We start from the raw sequence: 19,614 nt of genomic DNA, 5'->3' as shown, positions 1-19,614 counted from the left end.
ATTTCATCTGATACAAACATTTTTAAAAACAGTTAAAAAAAAAAAAAAAAAAAAAAAAAAAAGACCATAACAACATTTTCATTTGACTACCACGTGTATTAATAGATTATATTCTTGTTAGGTCTGCAGCTGGATATCATACAGTCATCTTGACACAATATCTGAGCACTATGGACTTGGTGCACAGGAGCGCAAATTTCAATGCCTTTGTTCTCAAACCATGACATAGGATAACGAGTACAGATCTGAACAGCACCACATTATCAATTTTGGAAAAAGGTCTACATTTTACTCCCAGACCAAGGAGCCTTCCCATCACTGAATTGCTGCATCGTGCTCCACTCCTCTGTTGAGAGGGTAGTAGTTCCGTGCATTGGAGGACAACTGGATTTATTCATTTTACAAGTGGGCTAAGATTGTACCACTGTTCTTCTTTCATGGGACATTTATGTGGGTAAAATGGATCTTATACTTAAGAACAGGGCTTATCAAACACTGCAGAATGACTCTACTGAATGAATGAAATGGAAGGCACATCTGTTTTTTTTTTTTTTTTTTTAAAAAAATAGAGCTCATTATCAAAAGATGTGCTGAGAAACTTTATCCTGGTGCTGCCATTTCATTGAGATTATACAGTTTCCCAAAACTCCGCAAAGAAGAGGTACCATTACAACCAACAGTGAGTGATTTGAGTGTACCCACCTACAACTTGGAGAAGTATCTAGCATCTGTTCATATAAACTATACTATATATCTACAAATGAACAATCACGACAAATTTTTCATTAGTAAGAAGTTGGATGGAAGTTAGAAATGATGAACTTCTCAAGGACATCTTTATTTAGTATCAATGTTGTTCTATTTGTCTGTCTGAGGTATTTTTTTTTTTTGGACTTCGTGCAGTGATGAGAGTTATTGTGATCGTTTCTCAGCTTTGGTTAATGATAATAACTGATACCAGTGCCTGTGAGTTTAATTTGTACACCACAGCACTGAAGATGATCACTATGTGATTGAAAATCGATTCTGCTATCAATAAACCATCAATATTATGGCCAACACTGACCTTCCTTTTATTTTAGTGATGAGGGTAGTCAAGGTGCACCTGAAATCATAGCAAGTACAGCAGAGAGACCTCCATGCTGTAGGATGCTCCAAGGATCCTGTATTTTAAGTCATGAGTCAGTTTTATTGAGAACTAGAGAACCTAAAGAGATCAGAGTCACTAAAAGTAAAGTGAAGAATAAATCAAGCATTTATCTTCATATTGTTGGACTATTCCTTTAGTAGTGTTGTGGGTTAACGAATAACTATGGAGTATCTGTCAGGAGTCTGATGACTTTCACTAGATACAGAAGTGTTTGACAATCACGGACTCTCGTATTCTTTCATGCAATAAAATCATGTGGCCATGGGTTGTCAAGAGACTAGCACATCACCACCGACTAAACTCTATGATTGACGAGCTCTGGCACTGAGCTAAAACTGCATGGCATGACGTAACTGTATTAGTCACCTAAGCTCAGTTGAACTTCATACTTGATACCTAGTTCGGTTAGAGCCTTTGCTGCTGACAGAAATGGCATCTCTTGTGTATTGAATTTCACAAACAAATTACTAACATATTCAATCATGTATTAGCCCTACAGTATTATAGTGGTAATACTGTATATACTCAATAAGTAATATCTGATTATTTTCTATGCTTCCCAGAGCTGTTATTTTATTGGTCAGGAGTGTACATAGATTGATTGTTTGATGTTTAAGGACCACCACAGCAACAACCAGTCAAGGAATGAGTCTTTCCATGATTTTGTTCTCTCCACTGTTGTAATATCTCTCAACTATCTCATGTTTTGAGCATATTTTCAATGTGTAATAAATAAGAGAGGAATTCTGGAAATTAAATTACCTTATAAAGGATTCCAAGAAGTTTCACTCCATTACTGGCCACACTGTAGTTAATTTTCATTGCTAAAGCAATTTCATAAAAATAAAAAGACTAACTGTGCTTTATAACAACTAACACTTTACAGGAACATGCTACAAGACATTATTTTAATTATAAATGTGTATATTCATGTTGCTTCTCAGTTGTGTTAAACTGGATTGACAATTTTTACCAAAATATTTACCAAGTACTGTAATACCTAGTAAATGTGCTGAAGTCATTAGTGATTTAAACCCATGAGACAAAACTCTTTATTCTTACAAGCACTCTAATCTCTTTAGGTTCTCTAGTTCTCAGTAAAACTGACTCATCACTTAAAATACAGGATCCTTCAAAAATAATATACGTATTACAAATTATTACATTGTCAAAGCTACTGATCACTGCCCCCCACAGCTCGGTTATTGGAGAAACAATTACACTGTCTACTTTATATTTATTGCCCCTAGATTTTGGTTCTCTTTATTTTCTTGGTTTACATATTGCAAAATGGCTAAGCAACAGCAGAAATCATTTTGAGTATGCAAAGTGCAATTCCCTGATTACAGTGCAAAGATGTTTCGGGTTGAGGTACCAAACTTATCCTCCAAATGGATGGAACATTCACGGGTGGTATCAATAATTTGTAGACACATGTGTGCATGTAAAGGAAAGAGTCCTTGTTGCCCTCATGTTTCTGACAAAAATGTCATACGAATTCAAACCACTCTCCAACGGAGTCCAACAAAATCAATTTGTCATGTCATTTGGGAGTCACAGCTGCTTACAACAATTTTGCATCTTTTGGGATGCCAGTTGGTTACAAAGCCATACAAGCTACAGCTGTTAAGACTGCATGTCGTGATAAAAAAGGCAAACTTGTGACATCTTCTGATGAGGGCAGAATATTATCGACAATGATAATACTTTCTCACAATGCATCATGTTCAGTGATGAACTGACTTTCCACTTCAGTGGGAAAGGAAACAAACACAATGTTCAAATTTGGGCCCTGTTTATGGTCCATTCTTCTTAGATGGAAACATGGTTAACACTCAGCAGCATTTTTCTGTGTTATAAAACTGGTTGTTTCTGAGGATGAATGAGGACAATTTCATTTTTCAACAATACTGGATAGCCCCTCACTGGAGTTGCCAAGAGTGTGAATATCTGTTGGATTCTAATAATTTCCGGGTATGCAGCTGGATCCCGTCGACATTCTGCCATGATATTTCGGCCCAGAGACGTCCGGCCATCATCAGGTGAGTACACAACTACTGAAGAGCCCAGGTGCAGTTGCGGTATTTATGCCGAATCTCGCGCATGTGAAACGTACTGGCATTCTACAGCGCATGCGTCAGGTGTTGACATGCGCAGCATAGCCGAGTTGTACGTGCTGCCCTCGGTGGTGGAAATAAAGGTTCATCTAGTCATTGAGTATCGAATGACACTGTCGATTCTGCAGAATTAGAACACTTGGAGAAGGTTTTCAAAGAGAATGGCTACACTTCTCGCCAAATAAGGAAGGCCATGCGCAACTATCATAACAAGAAGCAACGCACTGAGGATGCAGATGATGACTTTAAATCAACTGCGTTCCTTCCATACGCTGGGAATGTGTCGTCGAAAATAGGCCGATTACTGAAGAAAAATAAAATCAAGGTTACCTTCCGTCCACCAGCAAAGAACCGGGCCCTGGTTGGATCCGTTAAAGACGATTTACAACTGAAGAAGGCAGGCGTCAACAAAATTCCCCGTGAATGTGGCTCTGCATATATTGGCCAGACGACAAGTACTGTCCATGAACGATGTATAGAAAATGAAAGATACACCCGTCTGCGGCAACCATCAAAATCGGCAGTAGCAGAGCACTGTATTTCTTTGGGACATTCAATGGAATACAATGTAACAAAAATTTTATCCCCGGTTTCCGGTTTTTGGGATTCCGTAATCAAGGAATCAGTGGAAATACGTCTTGCCAATGATCTTATAAATCGTGACAACGGCTTTCAGCTGGATAAAAATTGGAATCCTGTTATTAAAATTATACAATCACAGCGGAATCGACAGTGTCATTCGATACTCAATGACTAGATGAACCTTTATTTCCACCACCGAGGGCAGCACGTTTAACTCGGCTATGCTGCGCATGTCAACACCTGACGCATGCGCTGTAGGATGCCAGTACATTTCACATGCGCGAGATTCGGCATAAATACCGCGACTGCACCTGGGCTCTTCAGTAGTTGTGTACTCACCTGATGATGGCCGGACGTCTCTGGGCCGAAATATCGTGGCAGAATGTCGACGGGATCCGGCTGCATACCCGGAAATTATTAGAAGAAGAAATACACCGGGAAAATTTCAGAAGTCACATCTGTTGGATTGGTTGTCAAAGAGCCGGCAACTTAACATTTCTCAGCTAGCCTCCTCGGTTACTGGGTTTGACTTCTTCCTGAGGGTTTAATTAAGGACAAGATTCATACACCAAAACTACCACAGAATTTAGAAGAGTACAACCAAATCCGTACTGCCATAACATCAGTGATGATGGACACGGTTGCCCGAGTATGGGATGAGTTCCAGTACTGATGTGATACTATTTATACTATTTATGTCACTGGTGCAGGACATGTTGAACATCTGTAGTCTCAACTTAAGAAATTTGTAAATAAGCGTCCTTACATATAAAATTGCACAACTCACAGACATCTTCAAAAACTGTTTTTTTTTTTTTTTTTTTTTTTTTTTTTTTTTTTTTTTTTTTTTTTTTTTTTTTTTTGCGCTCATATAAGGCTAATTTGGAGGGACTTGGTATTATTTAGAAGATGGGAAACATTTTATGTTAAGTGTGATAAGGTAGTCATATTAGCTTTCAAGAGCTAAGGTGTAAATGACATGTACCATATTTAAATTAACAACAATAACAAAACAACAACAACAACAATAATAATAATAATAATTAGTGATAATGACAGAGTTACAGCTTAGTACAGAGTACTGAATTATTTTCTGACTCACCTCTGCTAACTGTCCAGAGCGATGATACCGATACAGGACACGAGCTCCATCTCCAGGAAAGACAGTCTGCAGCAGTGCTCCAGAATGAGCAAAATGCTGTACATAGGAACGGGCTGCACCAGGGGCTGTGTAGGATACACGGAGAAATCCAAGAGAAGGTTGACATGAAAATGAATGGCGTGTACCACTTGGTAGTACTACCTGACGCAATCCTCCATCAGGAGAATACTGTAGCCCAAACCGCCGTTTGCTTGGCAGTGTAATGTGCGACAGCTGTGGGAAGTAAATTACTGTTTCAGTTATGTGTTGGAACAAATTCAACTCATGGTTTACTTTGACACATAAACATTATTCTTATAACATCATCTATCTGTTATATGACAAAAGGCTAATGCAGTAAAAGTGTGAAACTATGACAGAAGAAATGTTTTATCTGTATCACACTGATGGTGTGGAATGACTATTTTCAGAGGAAGAAAACTAACTAATAGTTTCTAATTCAGCACTTCTTTTAACTTCTGAATTCAGTAACATGATAGTAGATGTTAGGTTGAAATTAAATGCTATGGTCATTATAGATGGGGTTACATACTGAAATCACAATGACATACAGAATTTTGTAAGTGATAAAATGAAACAATCAAATAAATTTTACATTCATTGAGATTTTGAATAACCTGATTAGATGTAACACTGTATAAACTGTGTTGCCATGGAATATTTGGCCAATTTTATGAACAAAAAGGTGCTTTCTTGATGGAAACAATGTAGCAGGATGATTATGTTAAAGTATAATTGCAAAAGAAGTAACAACAATAAGTGAAATTGAAGCTAAGTACCCATTTACACACACACACACACACACACACACACACACACACACACATGAACTAAAAAGTGCCGTCTGTGACTTATGGAAAACCCTAGATACAGTTAAAAATGAAAGTGTGATAGTGACTGGAATACTACACAGATATGACCTAATGGAAATGTCACATGTCAACCAGGAAATTATTAAGGCAAACAGGCAATTTCGCAAAATATGCAAAGAATACAGAAACACAAACTTCCTACATGTGAAATTCTTAGAAAGGAAACACTTCACCAGGCATGGTAAGCATTTAAATATTCATGGGAAAAAGTTCATAGGTTCTAGAATAAATGAGAGGGCTGAGATGATGTACACAAATAACTATATCATGCCTATTATTGTATCAACTCAAAATGGAGAAGCCATCTCATCACAGATGATATCAGCAACAAAAAAAGCAGCAGAACAAACACAATCAACAGTAGTTACACAAAATGCAGTGGTACAAACAATAATCGGAGCTGAAATGCCAACAACAGCATCACCATCAACAGCAGCATCACAGACAACAATAACAACAGAAATCCCAGCAATAGCAGGAGCAGCAATAGACATGGAAACAACCATCCACGGGGCACCAAGTAGACGGAAAAGGATACCTCCTACCCATCTGAAGGATTTTTTAATTGCAGATACGACAAAAAAGTAGCCACCAAGATAAGTAACATTAAATGTCCAATAGTACTCTACCAAAATATACAATGTGTAAAAAACATAGTGCAACAGCTGGAAGTTGAGTTGCAAATCTTAGACAGCACTGTTATCTGTATTACAGAGCACTGGTGAAGAAAGTGAAATCATATATATTAATTTACCCTCATGTGTCCACGCATGTTCTTATTGCTGCAACACAATGAAAGGTGGAGGATCATGTATTAATGTTAAGAACGGTATTGAATTTAAAGTCAGAAATGATATTATCATGCTAAGTGTAGACAAAGGCTTTGAAGTGTCAGCAATAGAGATAGTTGCTATAAATATGCCCAAGAAACTAACTATATTATGTGTACACCATTCTCCCAGTGGTAATTTAGAGATATTCTTTTCAAAACTTGTACAAAACCTAGAACTAGCATTGACTCTGAAACATAATATCCTTTTGTGTGGGGACTTTAACATAAATACAGCTAAAACAGATGACACCAGTAGCACATTTATGAATGTCCTACATAGTTTTAGCATGTCATCACTAGATAACTGTGCAACAAGAATAACCACACATTCATCATCTACCATTGACCATGTAGCTACAGATATAGGCAGAGAAAACTGTGATACACTTGTTAAAAATCTGGGCCTGCCTGACCATCTATGTCAGATTATAAAAGTAAAAGCTTGTGTAAAAAAGGAATCAAAACTGCATGTATATAAAAGAGGCTACTCTCCATCAGCTTTGCAAGAGTTTCCCTTAAAATTAACACATGTAAGTTGGGAAGGAGTATATATAGAAACTAAAGTGAATAGCAAATTCTCCCATTTTATGTCAGAGTTTAAATTAAAATTTGAAGAAACATTCCCCAAAGCATTAATTCCTAGTGGAACACCCACCAACAATAAATGGATTACTAAAGGAATTAGAAAATGTGCTCAATCTTGTAAATACCTAAACTCCATTAAAAGGACAATAATGATCCAGTTTTTTGCACTACTACAAAAACTACAAAAGGATCTACAGGAAGGTACTCAACACTGCAAAAAAATCAGCCAATGATAGGTCCATAAATTTAGCCAATAATAAAAGTAAAGCTACATGGGTTGTAGTGAAACAAGAAACGGGAACTGTGAAGCAGAGAGGTACAAACACAAATCAAGAACAAGGAAAACTTAGAACGTAACCCAAAAGAATTAGCAAATTATGTAAATACCTACTTTAGCAGCATTGCAACGAAGTCACAGAAAATTTTTCCAAAAAGTGCTAATCAACCAGTACAGAAGCATATAGCAAACTCAATGGTATTGCTTCCAACTACTGAGGAGGAAGTATGCAATGTTGTAAGGCAATTAAAGAATAAAAACTCGGTAGGTTTAGATGAAATCCCAATGTGTGTGCTAAAAAAATGCATAAATGATATCAAAGTTCCACTAGCGGAAATCATAAATGAATCCTGCAAAACTGGTTGCTCCCCTAATTATCTGAAGCACGCCAAAATTTTACCAGCACGCCAAAATTTTACCAGTTCACAAGAAAGGTGACATAGAAAATGTTGAGAACTACAGACCAATAGCCCTATTGTCATGCTTTTCAAAAGTGATAGAAACAATAATGAAAAACAGGCTTATGAGCTATCTAAGTAAATTCAACCTTCTCTGGAATGACCAGCATGGTTTCAGGCCTGGTAGAGGTTCAGAATCTGCAATAGCACAATTCACAAAAACAGTTTAGAAGCACTAGATGAGAACAGCTATGTAACTGGCCATTTCCTAGACCTGTCTAAGGCCTTTGATACAGTTGACCACCAGAAGCTGTTGCATAAGTTAGAGGCACTAGGAATAAGGGGAGTGGTTTTCAAATGGTTTCGTTCGTATCTAGAAAACAGAGTACAGTTAGTAGAGATCACACATGTGTCCAGTGGATCAAAGTACATTGAGAAACATATATCTGATCCACAATATATCAATATTGGGGTCCCTCAAGGAAGTGTACTGGGCCCAGTATTGTCTCTGGTGTATATAAATGATTTCCCGCAACATATTAGCCATGGAGAGAAGATATTGTTTGCTGATGACAGCAACATAGTAATCACCAGTAAGACACCAACACAAATGCTAAGAAATTCTACTGAAGTGCTGAGGGATGTTCACAATTGGCCTCAGGAAAACAAGGTAACTCTCGACATAAAGAATTAAATAGAATATGCTTCAGAATGAACAGAAAACAGAGTCCCTTAAATGTAAAACTAGGTAACATCTCCATAGATGATGTACCTACAACAAAATTCTAGGGTTACACATTGACAGCCAAATGAAGTGGAATGAACATGCTATGAAACTCTCAGCAAAGATATCCACAACATGTTATGCACTTAGAGTCCTTGTATCCTCATGCAGTAATGAATGTTTGAGAACTGTCTACTTTAGTTATGTTCATTCAGTAATCAGTTATGGTATTATTTTCTGGGGAAACAGTGCTCAGAATATACAAACAGTGTTTAAAATGCAAAGGAGAGCAGTAAGAATTATAACTTAAAGCAGCAAGCCGGTCCACTGCAGAGAATTTTTCAAAATGTTAGAAATTCTAACTGTTCCTTGAGAATTTATATTGCAAATCACAGTGTACATCAAGAAAAACATAGAAAATTATAGCACAAATAGCAGTTATCATAACTATAGTGGAAGAACAAGTCACCGTCCTCAGCTAGATGGAAAGAAAAAACATAAGACTCAAAATAGCCTCTTGTCTGAAGGTGTAAAACTGTATAATAAACTGCCACAGAAAATAAAAGAAACAGATAACATGTACTGCTTTAGGAAAAATCTTAAATTGTTTTTGCAGGTACACTGCTTTTACACTGTAAGTGAATTCCTTAGTACAAAATGATTGTGAATAACTCTTATTTCACAATATTTAACTATATGTAATGTTTTGATAAGGATTGTAAATAACTTATATGCCACAATGTTTAGCTACTTGTAACAGCAAACTGTATAAATATATGAATATACACCAACTGACAACATCCATACATTTTAAAATGTCCACGGATGGCTAAGTCTGGCTACAAAAGAGTGAATGAGATTGCTTACAAAGAATGTGTGTGACGCATGCTGCAATTTTGCTTTCAGCTTATGGTAGTCTGTTAAAATTTATTAATAAGTGAAACTGTTGGCTAGAAAAAGCAGCATAAATTACTTCCAATTCATATAAGAGTGCGGTATTAAACAAATTATAAAAAAATGCTAATCACGAGATACATGAAAAGGTCCAGTGGAGGGATCAAAGAAGAAGGACAAACTGTCATTTACATGGGTCATTAGTGAATCAAATAATTACAACTTCTTACAGTACAACAAATAATTCATGTTCTCAGGTATAAAACCCAGAGACCTTGTTTATCCTTGTTAGACACTGAGAGAGCCTCTTCCTCATTCTCCCTCATTCTAAGTAATTTATGTGACCATGTATTGAAATTCAATCCATGTAAACATGAGCAAAGGGCAAGTAAAATGAAAATTTCAAGATTTAAAATGCTCTGAATTTATTTTCTGTGAGAAATGAGCACGGGACAAACATCTCTGCATGGTACTTCATTGATGTATTCATATTAATGACACTGATGGGTAAACCCAGTACTACAATGTAACTAGAATATTTTCAGACAGAATCTTTCACTCAGCAGCAGTTGTGCACTGTTTTGAAATTTGCTGGCATATTAAAACTGTGTGCTGAAGCATGATTCAAAGCCCAGTACAGCAGACTGGTTTAATCTGCCAGAAAGTATCAAGTAGAATACTAGTCTTATAGTAATGGTTCATGTGTCATTTTACATTCATTCTGCTGCTCATCACAAAAGGATTTCCTACTCTTATAAGATCTGCGCTAGTTTCCAGAAGCTAACCTTTACTGGCAAGATTACTCCACAAACCAGAACAGTATATTCTGTATAGGAAAGGAGAACATCCTGCATCGCATATGTGCTTGATTCAAAGATAATAGCAGTGCGTAACAGTCAGTGTAATTTCCCATCATATTTGTACTTTGGCAATGAGTAGATCTCTCATCTCTCAATAAAGTTGACAATGTAATCCCAAGAAGACACTCGTCTGACACTGTTTTACAGAGTAGACTTCTCAGATACTTTCAAGCAGATGAGACGCAGTATCAGCAGCATTGACTGTGACGAAAAGTGGCTCTTCAAAGCTCCAATACTAGTTCCAAGACAAGAGAATGTTCACTTCACCTTAGTACCTGGTCACCTACAAGTAACCACTCCACTAGGGGACTGATAACTCAATTTAACTTTACAAAGAACTCCCAATATGTCTGTAACACACTTGTCAACAGAGGTTTTCTGACAAACTATGCATGAGTTCTTCAGAGTGATTGGTCAGTATAATGCACATCCATAAATGTCCCGCTCATAGCAGTTCAGAAACATGCCTGTTTGCTGGGGATAAAAAACATAGAGAATGGACAAAGGGTGAATATGATAACGTGCTCTTCACAAATGAAGAGAGACCAGCTTGGTAGCTGTGGACTCCTAGTGTGAAGAGACATTTATACATTATATTGGTGAGTCCAGGGAGTTTCACACCTTTGTTGTGCCTGAAAACCATTGGCCACAAGAATGAATACATATCACTAGTCAGAGTTGGGGAAAATGATAAGTATGTAGCTGTCAGAGTTGTGATAGCAAAGCTTGTTTGAGATGGTACGGGGCTGTTTTTCCTTTTTTCTCTCGGTTAGTTTCTGTGTAAGTACTACAGACAATAGCATGACTCCTACATTGGTGGTGACTGTTTGGAATTAGATCTTTTCTGCATCAGCATGAAGATGATTGGTCTGTGTGTCAAAGAAAATATGGGAAATTCACAGAAATTTCTTGCATGAAGTTACCAAACCACTCTAGAATTAATTACACTGCCAGTTGTGTGGAAAACACTAAAAATGTGGTAGCAACTGTTCATTGTACTTCAAAAATAATAGAGTCAAACTTTGTCATCATTGTATTAGCATGCAGTGGAACACATTTAAGAGACTGCACACTGCAATGGCAATGCCCTACTTGAATAACAGCTTCGAAATGGATAGTTCATATATCTAAAGTCTTTTCACCACATACAAGTAAAGAACTACTAGCAAGTGCTCTGATTCTTACATTTTCAGGCAAATTTCATTATGTAAAAATATGAAGATATAATATGTTTTTAAGTACTTACCATATTAAGTTCATTGTAAGTGAACTGTGTAACACCATCCTTTGGAGAACTAATTTCTGAGAGCAAACCATGACTTTCATAGCTGTATTTTTCACTTTGTACACCCCACTGCCAGCTGTCAACCCTGTTGAATCTGTAAAATTAAACACATGAAATAAATCTACTGTACCTAAAATTGTTTTGACAAAACTGCTAATGTAAATTTGAGCAAATGGACTCACCCATGCCATGTCACTGGTGTACACACAATCTAGGGAAACACAGTCACTTGTGAGTGAGCAGTCTAAGGTAACAGCGTCACTATGTTTTCGATACAGGAACAATGGAGTTGGATCAAGATTGAATGTGCCAGAGGTCATACAGCTCGACAGTGTCATCAAGGTCTTCAAGAGGCGTGCGAGGAATCGCCATTGCTGTATAGAGCAGTGGCATGTTGGATAAAAGCCTTCAACCAAGGTTGGCAAACTGTGGCAGACATGCATTGGGCAGGTTGTCATGATGTCTCTGAAGAAGACGTGCATGCTGTTGCCATGTTAGAGGACAGTGATCGACACCATATGATTCGTGAGCTCGCCCATGAAACTGGATTAGCGCAACCAACTGTGCTTTGCATCCTGATGGAATGCCTGGGCATGCGAAAAATTGCATCACGGTGGGTTCCACATGACTCGACAGAAACACTGAAACGGATGCGTTACGATGCTGCTCAGATGCACTTGGAGCGCTACGAGCATGAAGGAGAGGCTTTCTTATGCCGTATCGTAACACTGGATGAGACATGGGCCACATAGTATGAGCCAAAATTGAAATGCCAATCCAATGAATGGCATCATTATGGGTCGCCATGAAAGTCAAAAGTGTGTCAGAGACCCAGTATGGTGAAATTTATGGTGATTCTCATGTACAACTGTGATGGTGTTATCCTAATGCATTACGTTACTCCAAAGCAGACCGTCAATGCACAGAATTACTGTTCATTTTTGGAGCATCATTTGCAAGCAGCTTTGTGAAAAAAGGGGTGACACTTTCTGTGCAACCCACCCATCATTTTGCACGACAATGCATGGGTCCATACAGTGCGAGCTGTGGCTGCTCTGCTCGGTCGATGGGACTGGGAAGTACTGTAACATCCACCATACTCCTCGGAATCACGTTCTTTGATTCCGAAGATGAAGGAACCACTTCATGGCATTCGCTTCAGAACTGTTCCAGAGATTCGACAGGCAGTAGACCGCTCCATTCGCACCATCAACAGAAGAGGCTTTGCTAACGGTATACTATGCCTTCCACATCACTGGCAATGGGTTCTACACAACGCAGGTGACTACTTTGAAGGACAGTAACAGGTGCAAACATGTAACTCTTTTGTATTGGTTGTGAATAAATAGTTGCCACTATTTAAGTTCCAACCCTTGTATATTTTATTAGTTTTATGACAATTTATCAGTTTAAGTTGGCAAAAATTCCAAAGATGATAATATTAGTCAAAAGTATTTTATAAAAATTTTATTCTGAATGAAGATTCACAATTTTTAAATGACAGTGGAAGCACAAAACCAGTGAAAGCCATGTTATATAAAATGAATGTAAGTGAAGGAAAATGCGTGAAACTTCCTGGAACATTGAAACGTTAGACTGAGACTCAAACTCAGAACCTTTGCCTTTTGCGTGCAAGTGCTCCACCAACTGAGCTACTTGACCACGATTCATGACCCATCCTCACTCACAGCTTTATTTCTGCCACTACCTCATCTATTCTGCAGGAGAACTTCTGTTAAGCTTGGAAGGTAGGAGATGCACTGGGAAAAGTAAAGCTGTGAGGACGAGTCATGAGTCATGCTTGGGCAGCTCAGCTGGTAGAGTGCTTGCCTGTGAAAGATAAAGGTGCTGGGTCTCAGTCCCAGTCCAACACACAGTTTTAATCTGCCAGAAGTTTCATATCAGTACACACACACTGCAGAGTGAAAATTCATTCTAGAAAACACATGTTTTAAATATGTCAATGAGTAACACAGTGTCACACATTTATCTGGTATAAGGAGTAACAAAAGGAGTCCAGTAACAGTTGCAATTGAGTGTTAAAGTTGGATTATCTTGTAAGGAGTGCAACTTACAGCTAGCAGTTGTCAGAGGGTTAAAAAGAACAAGGTGATCTTCCTGTTGTGATCTTCCTGTTAGCAAACAGTCACAAGACAGCAACATCTGAATCTGTAAAGAACTCTTTCTAAAGAGAATATCAAGTAATCAGTTTTTTTAAACCAAGTGAAAATCTCAATGAGGTCATCTGTGATTTGGGCTCTCCAGGGAAAGATCTTAGTAAAGAATACCATGTCGTGATTACTTGAGGAAGGAGGAGGCAAGCACAGTTTAGACCATAAATTCAGCTTCTGATTAAAAAAATAACTATTATAATTAACATGTTAACATTTTCTGTGACCTTGTTAAGGCTTTCAGTTGCACGGATCATAAACTGTACAAGAGAGGGTCAGATTAGAATAAGAACTTCACTGTGGTGTCCCATAAGTTTCAGTGTTTGGCTCATTTCTGTTCTTAACCTACCACATCCATACTAGACAGAGCCAGGAGAATAATGGAATGGGCTTACAACTGGTTCACAGCAAACAGTTTAACCCTAATATTTAAGAATACACATTATTATGCAATTTCAAACAAGTGAAAATGCATTACTGGTACCAGAGGTAGGGATTAATGAGCAAACACTAGGTAAGACTCTATGTGTGAGGGCCCTAGATATCCTTATGGATAATAAGCTTTGATGGTGGCAGCATGTAGATTAGTTAACCAAACAGCTGATATTTGTCTCCTTTGCAGCTAGAAATCTCTCTCACTGTGTTAACCAACAGTTGAGTTTGCTAACATACACTGCATACTTTCACTTAATACTGTTCTATGGCATTATACTCTGGGCCAATGCATCTAATGACAAAAAACATTTATTCAACAGAAGTGTGCAGTGAGGACATTACATAAAGTTAAAATCTGAACATCTCACAAAACTTCCTTGGTTTCTAACACGTAAATGCCAATAAATTTACACTGAGGTAACAAAATTCTTGGGATTCCTCCTAATCCCATGTTGGGTGTCCTTTTGCCCAGCACAGAGCAGCATCTTGATGCAGCAGGAACTTGATAAGTAGTTGAAGCCCCCTGCAGAAATATAGAGCCACACTGCCTCTATAGCCATCCATAACTGCAAAAGAGTTGCTGGTGTAGGATTTTGTGCACAAACTGACCTCTCAAAAGTTCCACAAATGTTCGATGGGATTTGTGTTGAATGATCTGGGTGGTTAAGTCATTCACTCAAATTGTCAAGAGCATTCTTCAAACTAATTGCAAACAACTGGGGCCTGGAGATATGGTGCATTGTCATCCATAAAAATTCCATCATTCTTTGGAAACTTTAAGTCCACAAATGGCTGCAAAAGGTCTCCAAGTAGCCGAACATAACAATTTCAAGTCAATGAATGGTTCAGTTGGACCAGAGTACCCAGTCCATTCCATGTAAACACAGCCCACACCATTACGGAGCCACCACTAGCTTTCATAGTGTCTTGCTGACAAGTTGGGTTCATAGCTTTTTGGGGTCTGCGCCACACTCAAAACCCTACCATCAGATCTTACCAAACAAAATCAGGACTCATCTCATCAGGCCACAGTCTTCCAGTCATCTATAGTCCAAACAATATGGTTATGAGCTCAGGAGAGGTGTTATAGGCAAAGTCATGTTGTTAGCATACGCACTTGTGTCAGCCATCTGCTGCCACAGCCCATTAACGCCAAATCTCGTCACACTGTCGTAAAACAAATGTTTGTTGTATGTCACACACTGATTTCTGCAGTTATTTCATGCAGTGTTGCTTGTCTGTTAGCACTGAGAACTCCACACAAACACTGCTGCTCTTGGTCTTTAACTGAAGGCCATTGGCCACTGCATTGTTTGCGGTGAGAGGTAATGCTTGAAGTTTGGCATTCCCAGCACAGAATATTGAATTCCCTTACGATTTCCAAAATGGAATGTCCCATGTGTGTAGCTCCATGTTCGAAGTCTGTTAATTCATGTAATGTGGCCATAATCACTCAAGAACAAATTACAGATCCATCAATGCACTGCCCTTTCATTCCTTGCGTATATGATACTACTGCCATCTGTATATGTGCACATCACTATCCCACGAGTGTTGACACCTCATTGTATGCCCTAATGGTATTTTTGGTTAATGAGAAGAGTGAACAGCATAATTCACAAATGCAATACTATACCTAAAAATAATTTCCATGTGATTATGCGTCCCTGTCTAGGGTTCAAAATAAAGTTTTATATTTTAGTGCAAAAGTCTAGCAGAAAACAAAGCTGGAAATACCCGAAATTCAAACAGGAAGTAAAAGAGTACCTTATTAGACACTCCTCCAATAATTTATCAGAAAATCTATAACTGGAAATGTAAATTCTGGTTCACACTATTGTTTATATTAAACATATTTTTAAATTTTTCAGTACATACAGAGCCATAGTTATCTCTGAAATCAGTAGAGTTACGTAAAGCCTTAGTATGAACTAGTAGCTTAAAGAAGCAGATAAATAGTGGAAAAGCAGTGACACTGGATCCTTTCAAAGTAGCTGCCTTCTTGCTTTGTTTTTCAAAATAGCAATAATTAATCTATAGATAATTCCCATAATTTTCACTATGAGCAAATTAGCAGAAATAGCCTGCAGCACTTGTATCTACCTGTTAATGAGTAATATGACTTGTTCTACATAGGTATAGTTTCTGCTGTATGATGGGATCAACAGAATATGTATGTGAGGGGATGAAAAAGAATGATGATGTCAATACGTGTTATAATTTGAATTAAAAGAGAGTATCTTTCAGTGCTTTTTTAAAAATGAATCCTTGTTTAAATATGAGACCTGAAGCAGTAATTAGAATCAGTGATGCTATTTTCAATCAAAATCAAAATAAGCAGTATTATTTCTTATCACATAATTTCAGATAAATTCGATAAACATTATCAGTTTGTGTTTATTCATTTACTTTACGAATACATTTATGTGCATCAATTTGCATTGAGAGTTTTAAATTTATTGTTAAGGGTTATGAATTATTTAGGAATAAAGGAGATGACTCACCGACAAAGGCAGAACAGCTGCGTCATTGAGAGGCACAGAAACAAAAAGTAGCTTGTCTGTCTTTCAGAATGAACTCTCTTTTTTTAGCAGTAGGAAAAACATGCACACATACACATACACACTCACCCATGTGCACATACATGCCTGTCTCACTAGATTGTGCTTAGGTGACTACCCATTTGACTTACCACATTTTAGGGAGACAGGCGTATACATGTGATTGTGTGTGTGTGCATGTGGATGTTTTTTCTACAGCTAGAAAAAGGAAGTGCTGTACCTTTTGTTTGTGTGCCTATCGATTGCACAAATTTATAGTTTAAGAACTTATATTAGCATAATGGGTTTATCAGTGGATGGGAAGTTATAAGTAGTAATGTTATCACACTTCACAGTACCTATATTTCATAAAATACGAGCTATCTTTCATTCTTAAACCAATCTTACTGTCAACCCTAGCTTTTTCCCTAGTAATGTGATAAGCCTTTTTCCACTCTATAATGAGAGTTGTAAAACTCGTCAGTATTTGTCATTCCTGGAAGTCTGACAATATGTTTACATTCAAAGTTCCTCACAAGCTTTCACAGATGTTAAATAGTTTACATTAGATAGTCTGACTTCTTAACTGAGAGCAAGGTTTAAAATTTGGCTATCATAAACTTGAATGTATGTGAAGTTATAATCCTCTTGTTGAACACAGTTGCTGCCATTATGTAAAATGCATAATAATTTGGTGATATGACACAATCCATTGTAAGCAAATCACAATAGTGAACATATTGGCAGCGTTGAGAATACTGAAAAAATGTGCTTAAGTATAAAAAAAATATTAAAATGTTGTTCTTACCTGTCATAAGAAACATTTACGGGTTGTCCTCCAGTTGCTGGAACCCATGACTGAGGCAAGCCAGCCTGATCAAATGATATTGTAAGGAGAGGCTGTCTTTCACGGTCATAAAATGTCTCCTGTCCAGTTACTTGGTTAAATTCAATACCAAGAACTCTTGAACTGTTCACCTATAATCAATAATGGTATATGTGAACTGTCTTTTTTGTTATTCAAACATAATATCTATATTATGAGATTTTCAAAAAAATCTCTCAAAACATTTTTGACAGAAAATTACTACTCAGCATAAATAATTCTATGTGCACTACAGTCTAAGAAAAATTGCAAAGCATTACTAATACAGTAAGGGACACCTAACTTTACACACACACACACACACACACACACACACACACACACACACACACACACACACACACACACACGTATAAATGATATAAATAAAATTGTAAAGTAACATGATATAGACATAGAATAACTACACTAATATATAAAGACAAGATGTTGCTTAACATTGCTTCAAAAATTCTTGACCACTTTACCTCAAATTTTTATACAACGCTTTAATAAACATTCAGATGGACATACACTATATATATATTTAATGTACATATAGAGGGTGTTCATTTTAACTGAAGACATTGAAATATTTCAAAAAGTATACGTCGAATCAAAAATGTTTTAATTCCAATCTGTTTGTCTCTGAGGAGGACATCCAAAGAAGATACCACAATCGGCCCACCACCCTATCCCTTGCGTGAATGGCAGGAGGCAACTTCGAAATCTTCAATGGGAACCCCTGTTTTTTATTGCAGATTATGACTACAGCAAAATCTACATGGATTTTATCTGCAGCATTTTCTTTGTTTCACCACAGATGGTGCTATAATTGGGGGAACAGAAATGGGTACACAATCGTAATCTGTGATATGCTATTCAGTGGCCCTCGAATGTCCAATGGCACGTGGGACCCCACCTCCATGCTATGAGACATGACAGGCCAGTATTTCATAAATTCTGATTGGAAATCCCATTTGCAGTGTTGCATTCCTCTGATGTTTTGAACAGGGGTCTACTCAACATGCCACTGTAGCCATGTAACGAACTATGACATATCATAACAGGCAGTACACTGAGACTGGAAGCTCATGTATCATGCTGACTTAGAACAGATAGCAGCTACAAACATTATAATGCTTTTGCACTGTTTATTGCCTGCACACCTACCTATCATTTGGAGAACAAGTGGATGATGAATGTTGCAACCACAGAAGAAAAAACTGAAATTATCCTGATTTACAGAGAATGTAGGAGAAATGTTGAGGCTGCTCTTGCCTTGTATGCCTAGTGTTTTGCAGAAAAAGCTCTCTCTCATTTGTTCTTTTACAAACACCTTAATGTCTGAAGGCAGTGTACACACCGGCGAAAGAAAATGAAGTAAATGTGTTGAACTTCATGGCTACAATTTCCATAACTAGGTAGTGTTTTGTGAATGAGCAAACCAACAAATGCAAAAGGCCCCCATGTTCTCTGCCAAGATGTTCTGGATTAATTAACGTATGTTGTGGATCATAGGGAACAAACTCATTGGTCCATATTTTATTGACAGCACATTGAACGGATGCCATTATCGAATATTTTTGGAACAGGGACTAAGGTACGACTGCAGGATGTTGCCCTGGATGTTTGACAACATATGTGGTTTCAGCACGACAGTTGCCCAGAGCATTACATTAGACCACGTGTACACTGGCAGAGTTAGCCCTATTAATTAATAACTAAATAAATCTGTGCTACAAAAATGTGTGGTTTCATTTTCTTTCTTGTAGTCTGAGTTAACTATGAAAATAAAAATTGCTTACACAACAATGTGCTGTTCTGTTTTCTTCCCAGCAGAAAATGGAAAAGTTGTATTTACA

The 19,614-nt window shown here is 37.5% G+C and overlaps 1 protein-coding gene across 1 annotated transcript in view; it reads right to left on the bottom strand.

Moving 5' to 3' along the window:
- Positions 1–19,614, bottom strand: part of LOC124788744 (teneurin-a) — a 191,951-nt gene that overhangs the window by 22,227 nt on the left and 150,110 nt on the right. The window contains exons 22-24 of the mRNA XM_047256026.1: positions 17,693–17,862; positions 11,700–11,832; positions 4,952–5,224 (exon numbers count right to left, since the gene is read on the bottom strand). Of these exons, the coding sequence (XP_047111982.1) occupies positions 4,952–5,224; positions 11,700–11,832; positions 17,693–17,862 (576 nt within the window). The remainder of the gene's footprint in view (positions 1–4,951; positions 5,225–11,699; positions 11,833–17,692; positions 17,863–19,614) is intronic.

This window comes from Schistocerca piceifrons, chromosome 3 (genome assembly GCF_021461385.2).
Source record: "Schistocerca piceifrons isolate TAMUIC-IGC-003096 chromosome 3, iqSchPice1.1, whole genome shotgun sequence".
In the NCBI taxonomy this organism is placed as follows: Eukaryota; Metazoa; Arthropoda; class Insecta; order Orthoptera; family Acrididae; genus Schistocerca; species Schistocerca piceifrons.
The sequence above is the reverse complement of the archived record's forward strand: the minus strand, read 5'-3'. Positions and strand labels throughout refer to the sequence as shown.